Here is an 18633-nt window from a genome sequence, read left to right as displayed (position 1 = left end):
GGTTAATAAAATACTATATAAATAAAAAATAAATAAATAAAATTTATAATTAATAATAATAATCAGAATAATATTTTAATAATTATGTCAATATAAACTAAATTAAAATATTTGTAACATTAAAATTTGTAATTAATTAGTATTGATACTTAAATTAAACTGTTTGGTATTATTAAAATTTTAAAATTACAATTAATAATAATAATAATTAATATTTATTGAAACATAATAATAATTAATATTTATTGAAACATTATCTTAACATTAGTAATGAATTTTTTTATCTGATTTTATATTAGCTATTACAAACTTGATAGTTTAATCATTTATAAAGACTATTAAATTTATTAATAATAAAGTAATTGTATATTTAAACCACTAGAATTAATTATTAACATTAAAAGTGTAAGTGTAGTTTAAATTAATAATGATTGTCAAAATTTTAATTTATTATACAATAACTTAAATCAATATTTTAAATATTATTATATTTTAGTAATATAATTTTTAAATAATTTAATATTACGTTTATTATTGTAAATGTATATATTTGACTATTTTATAAATATTTAGATGACATGTGAATAATATTATAAATATTAAATATAGATTAAAAAATTAAGAATTATAAATTGTAAAATTAAGTTTTGGAGATATTAGTCAATATTTTGGTTAATTAAAATAAATTTTATATTATATGTAGTCTCTATAGTGGGAATTTCCATTCATTTACAGTGGTTATTTTTTTGGGTAGGGCTTGTTGGATTTTACACACTCATATGTTGGTATGCTCCATAATTTGAAAACACAACACTAGAATTGTCAGTTTCAATATGAAAATCCCTCGAGTAAAGGGTCAAAGTTGGTGTTATAAAAATTCTCACAAATAAATTTGACAACAGATCATCAGAACTTGACACAAACAAATGTCTCCGTTCATTCATAATCGAGTGTGGTGGAGGCGTGACTCAGGAGTTGGCATAAATGTTCTTGAGGAATTGAATAAGAATGAATGTAGTATATACTTGTTTTGAATGTGGATGGTGAGTTTTGCTTATAATGTGTGTTTCTTAGATCTTAGATTAGTTATGACACACATAAGAAATAGATGGATTGGTATGTACCCTTTCTTGTATTTATGTATATGGAACAATAGTCCTTGTATTGGATTCCTAGTCAATGTTAATTCACGTTTGTTGTTTTGCACATTGTTCCATTGTGCACATTTGTACCTTACTCATCAATGCCCCCTCGTGTCAATTTTATGTAGTTTTTCCAAATTTTTGGGTGGAGAAAGGATTTCTCATAATAGATCAAACTGACTTTCACCCTCTTAAATTATTGTCATTTAACAATTGCAAAACAAATTATTGTAGTGCACGATTTCCATAATTGTGCATCTCTATAGGTTTCAGCCGATGTTAATCTCTCTAAGTCTCAATATGTAGCTCATAAAAAGTACAATAAAGAGATGTTTGTTATAAAAAAAAAAATATAGCCAAAGTTAATATTAAAGACAAATATTAAAGAAAACATGAGATATGAATTTGTTATATTATGTACCTAGTCTCCTTAAATGTGATCTATCATTTCTCTATACCCAACTAGATCATTGTAAGGTACATTTTGAAAGTTTTGTACTTTACCTCTACTCTATTTGCACACAAATGGATAAGTTGGTTAGAGGTTAAAAATAGGTATGATATATGACATGCAATGTCATGCTCATGATTGTAATTGTGGTGCACAACCACTCGTTGTTTTTGTACATGAAATGTAATTTGTTGTTTGCTTTGTCAAACATTAAAACACCTAAGATGTATGCCCTACAATAGACGTGGAGTTGTTCCTTAAATGGTTCTTCTAGTAGTGGCAACATGTTCTCTCTTATCCACTTTAGTTTGACCTTATCGTCAAGTAATGTCTTTCCTCTAACAAACACGATACCTTAATATATATCACACATTTCTTTCTAATCAACCATCATGGGACCAATGATTTGGGTTTATCAACATTTAACTCAAGCATAAGTGAAACACCTTCAAGTTTTGTGGTGCTCCGAAGAGGGTAAATAGAATGTATGAGTCTTAATTATCCACCTCTCAATCAAAGTGGTTACCAAATAGTCGTCCACCTTGAGATGTCTAAGTTTTATTATTTCAAAAAATCCGACTTGTTGCAAGCATTGAATGACAGTAGTACGAGACAATAGATTAGTTTAAATGTAGAGATAAAGACAAAAAATTTGATACAATCCAATAATTGAGTCTACAAATAGAGTACATGGTCAACAATGGTGGTGAATAATGCCTCGTTTGACGTTTTTGAAGTTGTTGCATTGATAAAATTAGAGTTAATCCAAATTATTACTTCTAGGTTATATAGTATTAGGCATAATGTCTCATGTAATGTAAGAGTGAATCATGTGTTTTCATCTGAATGAACTTTATTTGTACCATTCATTTAGAGGCGACACTCTAATTAATGATTTGCGCCAATGTGCAGAAAGATGATGATGAACAGTATTGAGGCACAATGCCTCATGTAATATGGAATGAATTATATGCATTGATAAGGTTGGATTTGATCTAGATATTTGATTTTGAGGTGACGCTTTGATGAATGTCTTGTGTCAGTGCGCGAAAGTCTGACAATGAACAATATCGAGACAGAATGCCTTGTGCAATATGGGAGTCAAATCCTTATCAAATTAATTAGGCAACATGACATGTTTTTCTTACAAGAAAAAAAACAAAAGAATTCAAATTCTGTAAACTGAATTATGAGTTTTCTCATGTTCTAAAATAATTTCATAAATATTAGTTATGTAGAATATTTATGGGCCTTTTCGTATGTTACTAAGGTTAATTTTATTTCACTTTAATTACTTTTTATGTAATCACGTCATTTGATGTAATGTACTAGTGCAAAAAAAAGTAAGTACTAGTGACGATTCTTTTAGCAATAAGACAATGGTCTCGAAATTGCTATATATAAATAATGACTTTTTGCAGCAAGTGCACTACGCTGGCAAAAGTAATAATTTGTCCCTAAGGACGGATATCGATCCCACAAAGAACAGTTGAATTATCAAGTACAATACTCACTAAATATAAAACAAAACAATTAAAAGTGTGTTGAAAATGGTTATGTTGGCGATGATCAATAAGAAAACAGACAAAGAATTGATTGCTTTAAGTTGGAAAAATAGGGATTAAGTTTCATCTGTCTCACTCTTTCATATTTTGATTAGCATGTTAACATTATGTTCTTTGATTGAAATTGATGCTCGTATAAAAGTCATTTATATTGATTCCTCACATATACAATTCTTAAGAATATTCCCTAAATATCGATCCCTCGCATATTTATAAGAACAACTTAGAATCAAACTCAAACATTAATTGCAATTAACATTTCAAGTCTATTCCTAACACTCAAATATGTTAAGTATTGTTGTTTAGGTCAGAACTCTAAAACTACTTTCCAGTCAGATTTAAGATTCTCAAACATGTCACAAATATTTAGAAGCAAAAAAACAATACCAATAATCAATGAAGAACAAAATATTATATCATAATTAAATATCACCTCAATACATAAGAGTTTAAACAGATTACTCTCAATCCCAAAGGGTAGACTTAACCACACATACTTCTAGCTCCTTCCATTCTCCCAATTGGAATTCACTCAATGGTGCTTTCCTCTCAATCTAGCACCTTAGGGTTGTGCTTATAGCCCCCTATCTAACCTAATTTGCTAGGGTTAGATGACTTCTTGTGTTGCGCTTCGGGCTTGTTCATTAAAACATAAAATTAGCCCAATTAATTTGACGCATTCTCGCTACTGAGTTGGACTTTTTTCTCTCTTGTGTGCGTTTTGGGTCTTCCAGCTTTCTCCTTTTAACATATATCATTCTTCTTTAGTCCAAATCTCCATTCTTCCATAGAAACCTACATTTAACACCAAATTTAGGAATAAAATGCTCTTATTCAATTAAAGATCATAAAAAATTAAAGATCATAAAAAATGTAAAAAGGTATAAATTCATAAATTAGAGATTATTTTATATGTAAATTAGCAATTAATACTCATAAGTGCCTATGTTTTAATATGAAATATTACGGAAATTAGGAACTTATCAATAAACACGTAGTCTATTCTCTTGAGGTATAGACGACAATTCTTGAACCGACGTGTTTATGCATAGACGACAATTATAGTAATAACCGCCGGTTTAGACCCTTCCATGCACTGCCAAATTTTATACATGCAAGAGAACCGTTGTTTTAGACCCTTCCCTTGGCCCATCAAAGATGGAGGTATAAATGATGGTTATTATACCCTTCTCCCGAGAGGTATAAACGACAATTACGGTAATCTGTGGCCCAAGCATGTCTCACATAATTTATGGCGGCCAAAGACAATGGTTGCTCATCCGTAAAAAACTACATTACAAAATAAGGTTCACATTAATTAGTGTTAAGATACATATACTTTAACTAATTATAAAGAATAATTTAAATATTATTACATGCTCCCAATTTGTTTTAATGCCTAGTCTTACAATGGTAACCATCCATTGCATAATGTAATAGCCACACTCATAGCCTCCCGATTGTCTATTACACTATAATTCAATATAAATTAAAAGTTAATATTGATAAACAATGAAAAGAGAAAGACAAAAATTACGAACCTTTAGGTTCAACCATGTTAGCTTTTGATAATTTGCACTGGCTCGACCTTTGAGTATGTTATATCCATGTCATGCCTTGATTAATACAAAAATCGCATTAATATACGTTTAAGTAACATACGCAGTTAATTTTATAATGTAATTACACATCACTTATTTGCTTCAGATGTGTGGATGACTTCTTGTGCAGTGAACAAAACCACACAATAGTGTTATCAACTACGGATAACACAAGTAATTGGCAATGAGCCATATATCATCCATGAAAAGAGTTAATAAATATTTAAAAGAAGAAATATAATAATTGACGACTTATAATTGAACTTACTAATTAATATAAGGAAAAAGATAAATTTGTTTTCCCTTTGAACTCAGAGTGTTAATGATGTATGACTGAGTTTCAACTTTCGTTGCTCCAATTGGATTAATCAAATAGGGATCCAAGAATCCATAGACATCTTGATTCCCGTCATTAATAGAAACTCCAGACAAATACATATAAGTTATTAGATAAATCATAATAAATAATAATTTAACATAAAGTAAATATTAATATAGGTAAAGATACTTACATCATAAAAAAATGAACTATAGTTATATTGAGCTCCTAGTTTCCAGTTGCAAATTCTAACAAATATGATATCTATATGTACAAGGGCATGTCAGTGTTTCTTCCAAAAAAAGTATCATCCCACGAAATCTCGATAGGTTTTAGATCAATATATTTATGTTGATCAAGAGTTATCAAGTGTTTTGAAGAATTCAAATCCTTTGTGCTTGATGCAAGGCTGTGTTGTTGTTGTGTTTTGGGAGGGATCTGGGTAGTTTTATTTGTAATCCACTCCTTTGTTGAATCTAAAGCTAATGTGTTTTAAATCATTTTTGAAATAAAGTGTTTTTCAAACTAAGTGAAAAACATCATGTTGTTTTGTCGAATAAACTGGTTGTTTTACTCTTAGGAGTTTTTGAAAAGGTTGAAAATTGTTTAAGTTTGGTTGACTTAACAGCCAAACCAAACAATTGGTTGTTTCGTGGTTTCAACCGATTGTTTCTTTGAAAATCTTAACAGAATTCTATTTTGATGGTTGAATGTGCTTTAAATGATTTCCAATTGAATACGCTCCTTCATTAAATGCTTTGACCAATCTTTGGAAAATATAAATAGCTTGTTTATGTTTTCAAACAAAGTAGAGAAACATACTTGAGTTTTTCAGTTGTGAAAGAGTTGATTCAAGATTTGAATATTCACATCAAAGCTTTGGGTTTTCTAAGAGAGTGGAATAGGATTGCATTTGTATTAATTTCAGATTGTTCTGTAAACGAGTGTAATCTCTTCTCAACCTTCTGTATTTCTGGTGTTGTGTTGCCGATGAGTGTTGTGTGCTCTTGAAGGGATCAAGATCAATACTTTTGGTGTGTGATTTGCCAAAGTGAGTGTGTTTCTTGAAGGGTTCAAGGTTACTGCTTTGGTGGATTGTGTGTTGTAATCTGGTTTGATTACTTAGTGGATTACCAGTGGTTTTTTGGGGACTGGATGTAGCTCTTGGTTTAAGAGTGAACCAATATAAACTGTTGGTGTATCTTTCTCTTACCCTTAAACTCGTTTACATTATGTTTTTAGTTTTACTGGTATAAACAACCGATTGTTTTGCAGAAACAATCGATTGTTTTCTGCTGCTTTGTTGTTTTATTGATCTTGTTCTTGGCTAACCTGATTTCTGTTCTGGATTCATACAAAGAATTTTGTTAAAGATCAAAAAGATTTCAAAACCCCCTCTTAAACAATTCACCCCCCTCTCGTTTAAGGCCATATATTCTAACAATTTAGTCGTTGTTGTTAAAGAAGGTATAGGATCGTCAATGGGAATCTCAAACTTCTTTTGCGAGCTTGGTTGTGCTGAGATTCTTACAAAATAAAGAACATTTGTATTAAATTAGATGCAATACAAAAATATAAATTAATATAATGAAATGAAATTATTACCGGGGGTTGTGGTATAATTTGAATGAGGTGTCTGGGTCAAGCTATGAATATCTGAAATGCCTCGACTAAGTGGTTACCTCATCTGTAGGTGGAACACGAGCATCAACAACTCGTACTTTTTTCACCGTTACCTTCACTACATCAGTGGGGGGGGGGGGGGGGGGGGGAGAACGTTATGTAAGGTAGTGGCCTCTTGAAAGACTTTTCCAATGGCCACCACCTGAGGAAAGATGTTGCCACTACAAGAAATAATGATGGTAGAGTCCCTAAAAGTGACGCAAAAAGAAAAAGAGAGACGTTACTTGGGGCTAGTGTGGGTTTAACGTCCCAATAAAAATGGAAGCTAATCTTTTGGTGGCTATGCATTAAAGACGACCTCCAATGGGACACAAATTTATAAGGTAGTGTTGGCTAAGCCTACATAAAGAAATATATATATAGTGTAGGTTTGGGGGACACTAAAATGGATATAAAATTAAATAGTTATTAAGAAGTGGACGTTAAAATTGCTTATAAGGTGAGATTTTCACCCACTTATATACTATGAAATGTCATAATCTCTAGTCGATGTGGGATCTCCAACACTCACCCCTCACGTTGAGGCTACCAACTCATGCGTGAGACTATATATTATGGGTGGTCCGATAATGCCTGATAGCGGGTGGCATGATAAGCCCAACAAACAAACAATCGCTAGGATAGGCTCAAACTGACTCTGATACCATATTAAGAAGTAGACTTTAAGCCTGACTCAACCTCATAAAACTGACTTATAAGGTAAGGTTTGCACCCACTTATATACTATGAAATGTCCTAATTTCTAGTCAATGTGGAATCTCCAACAATAATTAAACTTAGTGTCGCCATTGGGGACACTACGTGAGAAAACAAATGTGAGTAAATTGTCACCATTGGGGACACTACCTGGGAAATAAATGAGTACAATGCACTTAAGGAGAGAAAAATGGCCACGAAGATAAAAACGAAAAATGAAATTAAGGAGAGCGAAATGGCAACAAAGAAAACGTAGGGTTTTTAAGAGCAATTTCAGGATTATGAGTTTGAAAGTGTGAGACAGAAATGAGAAATTGAAAGTGTGAGAAAATGAAAATGTGAGACAAAAATGTTTTAATATTTTATTTTTTTTCTCATTAAATAACTTAGCATGGGCTTAGGTGACAATAAATGTCTATATCACCTTAGTGTCGCCTAGGCATACGCTAAATGTAATAAAACATTAGTTTGCACACTTTGTGACCTCATTCTCAGTGCAGTATCATTCTACAACTTATTTTTTTTATTACATCTACTTTGTGTCCCTATTTTAGATGCTAACTTATTATTATTATTTTAATAATTTTTAATTTGCATCCACTTTGTGTCCCCATTCTAGATTCAATATTATTTTGTCACTTAATTTTTTTTCATTGCATCTACTTTGTGTCTCCATTCTAAATGCTAACTTATTATTATTATTTTAATAATTTTTAGTGAGAGTTAAAGGTCTCCATTGTAGACACAATATTTTATATTTATTTTTTTGTCCAACATGAGTAGACTTCATCCATGCTAGTGACTTCTTTTTTATAGCCCTCACTTTTCGTTGACAGCTAAATTTCTTGTAGTGCGCCCTCTGTTAGTAACTCACATTGGCTTATCTGGCCAATGACATCCACCCACAATTGTCATTTTAGACTCAATCGATTTGGTCTAAAATGGTAGTTTCACCCACAATCGTCATTTCATACTCGTTTTAATTTAAAAAATGTTAAACGTGTTTTAATGAACAACGTTTGACAATAAAAATAATATGTATTTAGTGTCATAAATAAGTTTTTTCCACTAGTGATAGTACGATTTATGTATAATAGTACGTGTATAAAAGTTTACAAAAATTATATATTTATAAGAAGTAACATTTTAAAAGTAACACATTTAAATTATGTTTAATAGTATTTTTATATTTAATTTTAAAGTGGTCATTATTTACATAAAATAAAAATATATACATAAATCTGAATATTATTTATTTTTGCTAAAATTTAATTAATTAATTTTTACTTGTTATATTATATATTATAAATAAGTTAATATTAAGGGATAATTACTTTAAATAAAGAACAAAATAATTTTTTGAAAGGGTAAATTAAATCATCGTTAACACAAAACACATTATAATTAAAGTGTAACATAATACTAGTTTAATGATATGATATGTGATAAATGAATATGCTTCACTAAAAATATTGATAGCAATTTCCTTTCACTCCAAGTGCGCCTAATAATTCACTAATCTAAGTAGTGATCCACTAACCGAGTCCTTATTCCATCCGATTTTAATAATGACTTGCATTATTGAAGCGAATAAGTTTGTTTTATATATGCCTTACAAAAAATATCCTAAAGGTAGATCGTAATAATTTATTAATTTTTATAATACGTATTTTTAAAATTGTATTTTTATATAAATTTACAAAAACTTTTTTACCATATTAAGTCATCACGGTCTTGTATGATAAATTTACTAATTTTATAATAAATATCTTAAAAAATTTACTTGAATTAGTTTAGTAACGAGTGTAATAGTAGATACTTTATTACTTTTATTGGTGATTTCTCTAAATATTATTGTGTATTTAATTAATTAGAAAATTATTTTTTTTGATAAATTCAAAATATACAAAAAAGAGTTAGAAAATTAGTTAAAAATAAAATTAAATAGACATAAAAAATACATATCTTTATAAATGAGTGTTTTTTTAAAATACATTATATTATTTGTCAAATAACACCTTTGTATGTTCCATGATCTAATGGTATACTTGAAAAAAGAAGAGTAGAATCTTGGTTGATATTATAAATGTTATGCTTAAGCTTAAGGTCAAGTTTGTGTAAAAATATACAGGTTGAAGCTTCATATTTCTTATGTCATATTCGTAAATAGAATTCTTTATAATTGTTCCTGTAAAATTCCCTATGAATTATGGAGAAAAAAAAATCATATTATAAATATATCAAAGTGTGTATATTCTTGCAAAGGTTAACATTCCTCTTAGAAAGAAAAGAAAAATTAGTCTTAAAATTGTGGTTCGCCTTTTTATTGATTACTCTTTACATATTACTTCTTAATTATAAATTATGAAGTGGTTGAAATTTTTAACAATATCATTATGTAATTTAATTTTTTTGAAAAAATATTCTTTAAAAGGATAAATTGGCTAAATCTATTTGTGATCTTTCTAGTTTGTGTCTTACCTTCTAGTAGTAATGGTAATAAAAAATGTTAAATTTTGACGGGTGAATAATGAATATGAATGATTAAATAGTCTTAAATAAACACATGCTTTTATAGTGTAAATAGTAATATTGTAATTTATCATATTAAGTCCAACCAGCTAGAAGGTATGAACTTTAGAAGACAAAGAATGAATGAGAAAATTAAAGGCTATGAAGCTCAATCAAGTCCTCCTAAGTCTCAAGCAACACACATGGGAAGTTAAAGGAAGAAAACTAAGGAACCAAGTAAGGCAAGACAAGTGTGAAAAGACCAAGCATGGATGCTCCTCAATTTTTATGCAACTAGTGGAGTTTTCCTTAATTTCATTTTTAGTTTTCAAATACAGATCTTCATCTTTAGACTAGTTTAAATTTCAGCAAAAGCTTATAAGTTCTTACGTTAATTTGCATTTAATTTCAAGGCATATATACATTTAATTTTGGTGTAGAAATTTGGATGCTTAGACTATAAATAACCAACATATTTTCTTTTCTTGTAAAATAACTTTTGATATAATTGAGTGAAAGTAATTTTTAGAGTACTTTAAAAGGGAGAGAGTTATTTTTTGGTTGAGTCTTAGTTAGATCATTGGATCAAGTGCTAACTTCTTCATTCTTAAAGCTTCTCCAATTGGCATGAAAATCTTAATCCAACCATAAGTTCTTCCTCTCCATTTTTCTATTTTCTTTCATTTGAGTTATCAAATTGACGATGGTCTTTCTTCTTTATGTTTCTATTTCAGATTTCTATGTGTATGTTCATTTATTTTTTGTTAGAGGTAAGTTTTCACCCTTAAATAATCTTTTGAATTGATCTTGTATTAAAGTGACATGTTTCTAAAAATTCTTGTTCTATATTCTTCCTTGTGTTATATTATTCTTATTATTAGATACAGATTTCATATTTAATTCATATGAATTAAATTCATGTTCAATGGTGAACATCTTTCAGTTTTATGTTTTGTGTTCTACAATAAATTTATATTTCTTATCATAAATATACTAATTCGAATTAGGTTCTAATCAAATTAAAAAGCGTTATTTATAATTAAATGGATTCTCAATATAAAACTTCTTGAATTTTAACTAATGTGCCTTTTAGTTGTAAAAGTATTGACTACAAATGGAATTTCAAGAAAAAAAATTAGAAGTAATATATCTACAAATAATGTTAAGGCAAAACTTATTGTTAATGGTTACCAATAAGTAGAATGTGTAGATTTGTTTATAAATATTCATTTGTTTCTAAAATTACTCTCATTGGAGTCCTAATTGTTGTTACTTGTGTTTTTATTAGAAATTCATTACATGGATTTTAAAGACTTCTTTTAAATGATTATTTAAAAGAGAAAATCTATAAGAACCAACCTAATAAAGACCTTATAGAACTATAGAAGAATAAAAGAAATATGAATATATTTTAAAAGTATTGGTAGATTAATTACAAAAATATATACTCATAATTAATCAACTACTAGTTATTTCTTTACACCATTAGCATGAGGTGGAGTATCATGAAAATTTGTTAAATAAACTATTATTTTATGCTCTATCATGAAAGTTCAAATTATTAAATGGAGTTTCTTAAAAAAAATTATATGATTTATCATTGTTAAATAAGTCCATATCTTCAATTGCAATTGTTATATGATTTATCATTGTTAAATAAAGTCCATATCTTCAATTGCAATTCAGTGTGATAGTCAAATTGCTATAACCAAAGATAAATTGATACTTTTTTTTTAAAATAATCGGTGTTCATAAAGTTTTAAAATTTTAAATGAAGTGGTTTGATCGGTAAATATATTTTTCAATTATTGATTTATATCTAACAAATTTCTCGAAATCCAACCTAACATATACACTGAATAAATTATGAAGATATACCCATAATTTATCTACTAGTGATTATATTTTTACATTAACTAGAGATGTAGTATGACGAAAATATGTTAAATAAATTATTATTTCAGCTCTATTGAGAAACAAATATTACTACTTTATACTTTTTCTACTAAGATTGAGTTTCTTAAATGTCAATGCAGTGTAATACTGAAGTTACTATATCAAAAGACAAGAGATGCATTATATTAAAAAGTTCATTGTTGTTTTTCCTTATTCAGACCTTTTGACATTGGTATTCTGGAAGTATTTTGTTCTATATATTGCAATAGTAGCGCTAGCGTGTATTAGTTCCTTTTATCCATGTCAGAACGTGTTCTCCAAGAACAATATTATTATACATGCTTTTCAACCTACACCTTTTATAATTTCTTCTCTCTAATATTTTATTTCGTTATTTTTTATTATAAAAATTGTTTCTTGTAATTACTACTATCATGAATTTCTCATTTTTTAATTTAGATTTTTTTTCTAACAAATTTCACAGAAGAAAATGATAATAAAATATAAAAAAACATGAAAATAATTAAGCAGTAAGGTTCAACGAAGGTGGCCATGGAAAGAGGAGTACTTGCAGAATTCAAACTTGACTTTTACAGCTTGTGACGAACTCAATGACCAATCAAACCATAGTTATCTGACTGAAGTATCTGATTCAGTAGTTGCTACGTGTCTCCACGATTTCTTATTTTCATTTACCGAAATTTAAGAATTCCCATTTTTCAATTTTGCTACAGTGTTTAATTAAAGCTTTTCATAATGTTAATTAAAGTTAAATTTTAATTAAAACTATAAATTTTTAAACCGTAAAAACCTACCAATTTGTTAATTAAAATTATACATATTTTAAATTTAAAGGTGTACCAAGTTGTAACGTGGAAAACGATGGAACGTGGATAAAGTTGAGTAGAATTAACATCTAACGTGGTGTGTGTTGCCAAGTACACGTGAACACGAATACCAAAGTGTGCTTTTTTTGTTCGTAACAATGTTGATGATGATGTAACCGCTTACATCACTTGCCATTGACCATGGATCAAACCTTTTTTGGTTTCTCGATTATTCTGATGCGCCATATTTATGTAGATTAGTTGGTGATAAATTGTAGACACAATTAGCAACTTTTCCCACGTTCTTGCTAGAGTGCTGCAATGGCTTCAAGTCAGGAAGAGGTGACCCTTCTGGGAGCTACTGCAAGCCCTTTTGTTTGCAGGGTGAAGATAGCCCTAAAGTTGAAGGGAATTGAATACAAATATGTGGAAGAAAACTTGGGCAACAAGAGTGAACAGCTTCTCAAATACAACCCAGTTCACAAGAAGGTTCCAGTCTTTGTTCACGGTGACAAACCCCTAGCGGAGTCCCTTGTGATTGTTGAGTACATCGATGAGACCTGGAACAACAACCCCATCTTGCCTTCTGATCCTTACCAGAGAGCCTTGGCTCGTTTCTGGTCCAAATTCATTGATGACAAGGTAACCCATGTTTTCCTCTTTTCTTCCTTTCTTCTTATTTCTCCCCAAACATCAACTTAATCTTGTGAAATCTTCGAATAAGTTAGAGAACTTTCATAAAACAAATTGGTTAACTTTCGTCAATTGATTGTATCAACTTTATCTACAGTCATATCAATTATTGGTGTTGAAAATCTCTTATCTATCAGTAATAGGAACATAGCTAGAACACAGTATATAAGTGAGAAGCAATCCTTAAGATGGTAGTTGATTGATTTTTTGGGATTGTGAATTTGAGTTACTCTGAGCTGATGAAGTTCATTTAAGGATCTGTGATTGTGATTTGGGGGGTTATTATGTGCCATATTTGTTTCTATGTTTTGTAGTAATGAATTTATAGGAGTGACTAATAAATGGTGCGATTTATGAAATCAGATTGTGGGTGCTACGTGGAAATCAGTTTTCACGGCTGATGAGAAAGAGCGTGAGAAGAATGTTGCGGAAGCATCTGAGAGTCTGCAGTTTCTTGAGAATGAGATAGGGGACAAGAAGTTCTTCGGAGGAGAGGAGCTTGGGTTGGTAGATATTGCTGCTGTGTATGTAGCATTTTGGATCCCTTTGGTTCAAGAAATAGGAGGGTTGGAGTTATTAACAAGTGAGAAATTTCCTAATCTCTACAAGTGGAGCCAAGAATTTGTGAGCCATCCAATTGTCAAAGAAAGTCTTCCCCCCAGAGACCCAGTTTTTGGCTTTTTTAAGGGACGCTATGAAAGCCTTTTTGCTTCAAAATAGATTTCATGTTGTGTGGACTACTTCTCATTCAGTTGTTGCTGTTAGTTACCATTGCGTTTCATAATTATGCCTGAACTTCAAATCTAGGATTTCCGCAACCCAGGGTTGTTCTTGTATTCATATTTTACTCATTGAATCAATAAAGTATCTTCGTTATCTCAAAGTTATTGTTCCTCAGACATGAATATTGAAACCAAGGGCATGTTTGGTTTAGTGATAATTAAGAGAAACACGGATTCATAATCTATATCTAAGCTAAAACAATATAATCTTTACCTAAAAACTGAAACAACTTTAAGTGTATTTTGTTTTTACATCCAAAACGTGGTATTTGAAACACTTGATTGCATGAATATTTCAGAAATTACAAAACTATAATCGATAGTAGATGCAATTTCTAAGAGATTGTCGCAAGCAACATCCACAACCAAGATTGGAATCTGATCAATGTCTGATGTTGACAATCCAGTTAAACATTCAATCAAAATAAGGACCAACAAGATTAAGTTAGGCTACAATATTTGTCTCTTCGTCAATTTAAGGATTTTTATGCACCAGAAAAGGAGTATAATTCCATGAAGAAGCTCTTCAAATATGAAGTAGTTGATTCCAGTGTTCACTCTAGCTCAAGTATTATACAGTAGAAAATCTTGGGGTTATGTTGCCACGAACAAGTGAATCATGTCACTTCAACTTATGCTACTGATCAAGAGTTCTTTATGAAGTTATGGAGTGGTCTCTTGGTTTGAAAACTAGTCTCCCTATTCACCTGCATAAGTTATCTTCCTGGCTAATTCAAATGAATTCAAATACTTTTAATCATTCGAAGTAATTCGTTTTGAAAAGGTAAATCATGAAATATCTTCAAAATAAACAAAAAAGAATCCCCACATAATTTATTAATATATAATTAAATTTGTTTATTTCTTCTCCTCTCTACCTTGGTCCTTGCTAATGAAAAAGGGTGTCCTTCTTAACCATTAAAACCCTTCCCTCTTCTTATTTATAGAAATGCGAAGAAAAACCCTTTCTATATAATTATCAATTTTGACCTAAACTCTTTAAAGATTTGTCCAACATGATTTCAGTTTAAGCCCTACTTAAAACTTTTCTGTAACACTCATTTGAAATAAATTATTAATTTAAATGCTTAATCATCCCTGGATGTAATAAATCAAATAATTTCATTACTAATAATTTCTAAATTTATTATTGTGACTTATTAATAAATATATGTATATACCCATAGTAATTGATAAAAATAATGATGTAACATAAAAAAAAATGATCAATCTCTTATAAAATATGAAGTCATAAAAGTGATTTCCAGTAGCCAGTGTAATATTAAAATTACAATATTACAGTACTTCATATATAAAACATAATCATGATCCACAATAGCCAAAGTACAATGGATGAAAAACATCATGAAAGGGGTAAATGTTCTCCCAAATCTATCATCTGCTTCCTGCTACTCCTTCACAATGGTCACTGGGCATGGAGCATGAGTCATCACGAAGTTGCTTACACTTCCCAATATCATCCTGTGTTTTTAACACCATTTTACTAAAATAAATCATAACAATTAACAAATAAAAGCCACAAACAAAAATATTCAAGGCATCTATATCTCAATTCATAAAGATGGGTTATGTTTCTATAATTTATGGTGAAAAGTCATGGAAAAACTAGGAATGATATTTTAGATAAATACTAAAACACACTTTTTGCTATTTAATTTTTATAATCTTGTAATTTTTCATAAATCATAACGAATAAAAGAATGTGTTACAACTAGTTTAGGCACCTTTGAATTGTGCTGAGACCTCTGCTTCCTATGACCAAAGAGTCCAGCTTCAGATCTTCAATGGAATCCAAAAGTTTCTCTCTTACATCACCCCAGTACAATTTTACAACAACGCTAACCTATGAATCCACAAACTCACTCATAAGCTCAAGAAAAACGCTAAGAATCTAGGTATAAACTCTAAAGTATGAACCCACAGTATACAAAAACTATATCAAAACAGAGAAGAACGAAAAAAAAGAGAAAAATAACAAAACCTGCTTTTGTCTGGTTGCAGTGTCAAGCAAGTCAAGGACCTCAGCATCACTTTGTACACCATAGTTCTTCATGACCTCTGCCTCTCTGAACTCATTCAAAGGAATAAGAGCTGCAAAGAGAACCAAACCATATCAAATAATCAGATCGAACGAAAACAGAGGAAAACAGAGGATGGGACATAATCAGAAAGAACTCAAATGAAAAGTGGAAAATAAAAGGCACTCACGAGAGCCAGATTTGGCCCACAACTGGTTACGATCATCAGAGGAATCGGGGTTGACATGGACGATGTAAAAGGTGTGGCCTTCATCAGCCAAGTTTTCAATTGCCCATTTGAGAGCAACCTTGCTGCTCTTGGAGAAGTCCAATGCAACACCAACGTTCCTGTCCTTTACCATGCTTTCTTTCTTCCTCTGCTTTCTTGTTCTGAGTTTGAACACCAAAGATGAAGAATGAAGAATTTGAGAATAATAATAAGACAACTCCAAACAGAATAATGATTGTCCCCAGGAATACGATCCCGTGCAGTTTCAAAATAAACTGCAGGATATCACAGTCAAAACTATTCTATTACCTTTTTTTCTTTAACGACCAACACCATTTGTTTATATTCATGTTAACATTTTCATGTAAATTCAAAGTATCTTATTAATTAAAAAATTAAAATAAACTATTTCTTAAATATATTTTTTAAGAATATGAAAATAATTTTAGATGATTCTTTTTATGTTTTTATAATAGTTTATTATATTGTTTCAATATCTATTATTTTACTCAAAGAAATATATCTTATTTTAACTACTAAATTATCTTTAATAATATAACAAAAATTTAAAAATAATTATAAATGGATTGAACCATTCTATTTTATTCCGAAGTCAATATAAAGGAAGAAGTCACTCAATATAAGCGAAGAAGTTAATATAAACAGAGATATTTTTTATTAGAAAACAAAAATAATAGTCATTTGAAGAAAGTTCGGACCTCTTTCCTAAAACGACTCTTCAGAGTCTCTAAAGCCTATGTATCAAATTAGTCATGTAGAAATAAATATGTCAATGGAAACAATAACATTTATTTCAAATCTCGTAATATAAATTAAATTAGTTTATTGGTAGTCATATAAACCAAATTAGTTATCACTTAGTAGCTATTATAAGAAATACAAAATTGAAATTGCTAGAACTTATTTAATGATCAAAATTATAAGATAAATATACATTATTTCTTTAAAATCGTATATTACTAACTTTTGATTTTAACTATTTATATATAATTATGATAAAATAGTATTTAAAATTCTGACTTAAGAATTATTTTTTAACTAATTTTGGCATAATTTTTTTCTCCAACAGTATTGGGGAATTTCTTCCTACACCACCATAATTTCTTCCTACACCCTATATTTTTCAAAATACTAAAATTATTTATTCTGAATTCTACATTTTATAATACAAAATTTTAATTCCAAAATATAAAATAAAAAATACAAAAATTTTATTTTAAGTTGTATAATCTAGAATACAAATTTCATATTTTTGAAATTCTTGAATACAAAATTTTGTAGTCCAGATTATAGAATTCAGAATAAAACAATCACAAATTCTAACTTCTAAATTCGGATGTCTTCAAATTTCACATTCTGAAAATAAATAAATAAACAATAAAAAATATTAAAGAATAATTTAAATATCTTTTAAAGTGTGGGAATACAAGAAAAGAACGCATTGAGGTGTACAAGAAATCCCCCAGCCTTGATTGTCATATTGGCCAGAGTAAGTGGGCTGGCTGAATAAATAATAGCAGTTTCTTTCTCCACCCTTACATTTTTCTTCCTCCACCTCCAAAATGTTGTGTCAAGACAAAACTATTCCTATTCAAAACTGTCCCGCCATTCATACATACTATTCCGCACAATACAATCTGATAATTTTACGGAATAGAAAACCGTATTTATTTTTTTCATTCTAGATTATAGATGCCGGTAAAATTTTGGATTAGTGTTTTGATAAAATTTCGGATTGGCGCGTTCGGTAACCTCCCATATTGGTGCTCCCCAGTTTTGAAAAAAGGATCCAACCGTGTGAGAAATTAAAAGAAAAAGGAATAAAAGCTAGAGTTAAAAGGGAACCCATTCATTGTCCATAACAAGCACAAACATGTTGCCATTTAAGGGGAAAAAGTTACAAAGTCCTTCACCACTTTGTTTACTTGTTTCTGGTTCATTATTTCTTCAATCAAGCCAGAAACATTTCCGTTGACGAGAGATCGCAATAGAAGCCACATGGTACAACATAAGGAGGAAAAACCAGTTGAGGGAACTGAGCAGCGGAATCCAATTCTCAAATGAGATTAGAAAAGAAATAGGAAAAGGTGGTAAATTGATGAGTAATTGATATTATAATATATGGGTTGTCTCTTTTGATGAATGATGAGTAAACAAAAATGCACAATATTCATAATT

At 29.7% G+C, this 18633-nt stretch overlaps 2 protein-coding genes across 2 annotated transcripts; one reads left to right on the top strand and one right to left on the bottom strand.

The window, feature by feature from the left end:
• The first annotated feature begins 12951 nt into the window (after positions 1 to 12951).
• On the top strand, positions 12952 to 14267 carry LOC137827217 (putative glutathione S-transferase). The gene is made up of 2 exons (XM_068633474.2): positions 12952 to 13333; positions 13748 to 14267. The coding sequence occupies exons 1-2, from the start codon at positions 13013 to 13015 to the stop codon at positions 14102 to 14104; spliced, it is 678 nt and encodes a 225-aa protein (XP_068489575.1). The 5' UTR covers positions 12952 to 13012; the 3' UTR covers positions 14105 to 14267.
• A 1107-nt stretch (positions 14268 to 15374) lies between these two features.
• Positions 15375 to 16642, bottom strand: LOC137827219 (universal stress protein PHOS32). Its single transcript, XM_068633476.2, has 4 exons — positions 16396 to 16642; positions 16169 to 16278; positions 15912 to 16030; positions 15375 to 15648 (listed from the first exon to the last, which is right to left on the bottom strand). The coding sequence occupies exons 1-4, from the start codon at positions 16565 to 16567 to the stop codon at positions 15576 to 15578; spliced, it is 474 nt and encodes a 157-aa protein (XP_068489577.1). The 5' UTR covers positions 16568 to 16642; the 3' UTR covers positions 15375 to 15575.
• Positions 16643 to 18633: the final 1991 nt, after the last annotated feature.

Source organism: Phaseolus vulgaris, chromosome 8 (genome assembly GCF_051622355.1).
Source record: "Phaseolus vulgaris cultivar YP4 chromosome 8, ASM5162235v1, whole genome shotgun sequence".
Classification (NCBI taxonomy): domain Eukaryota; kingdom Viridiplantae; phylum Streptophyta; class Magnoliopsida; order Fabales; family Fabaceae; genus Phaseolus; species Phaseolus vulgaris.
This window is presented reverse-complemented; position numbering and strand designations above follow the sequence as displayed.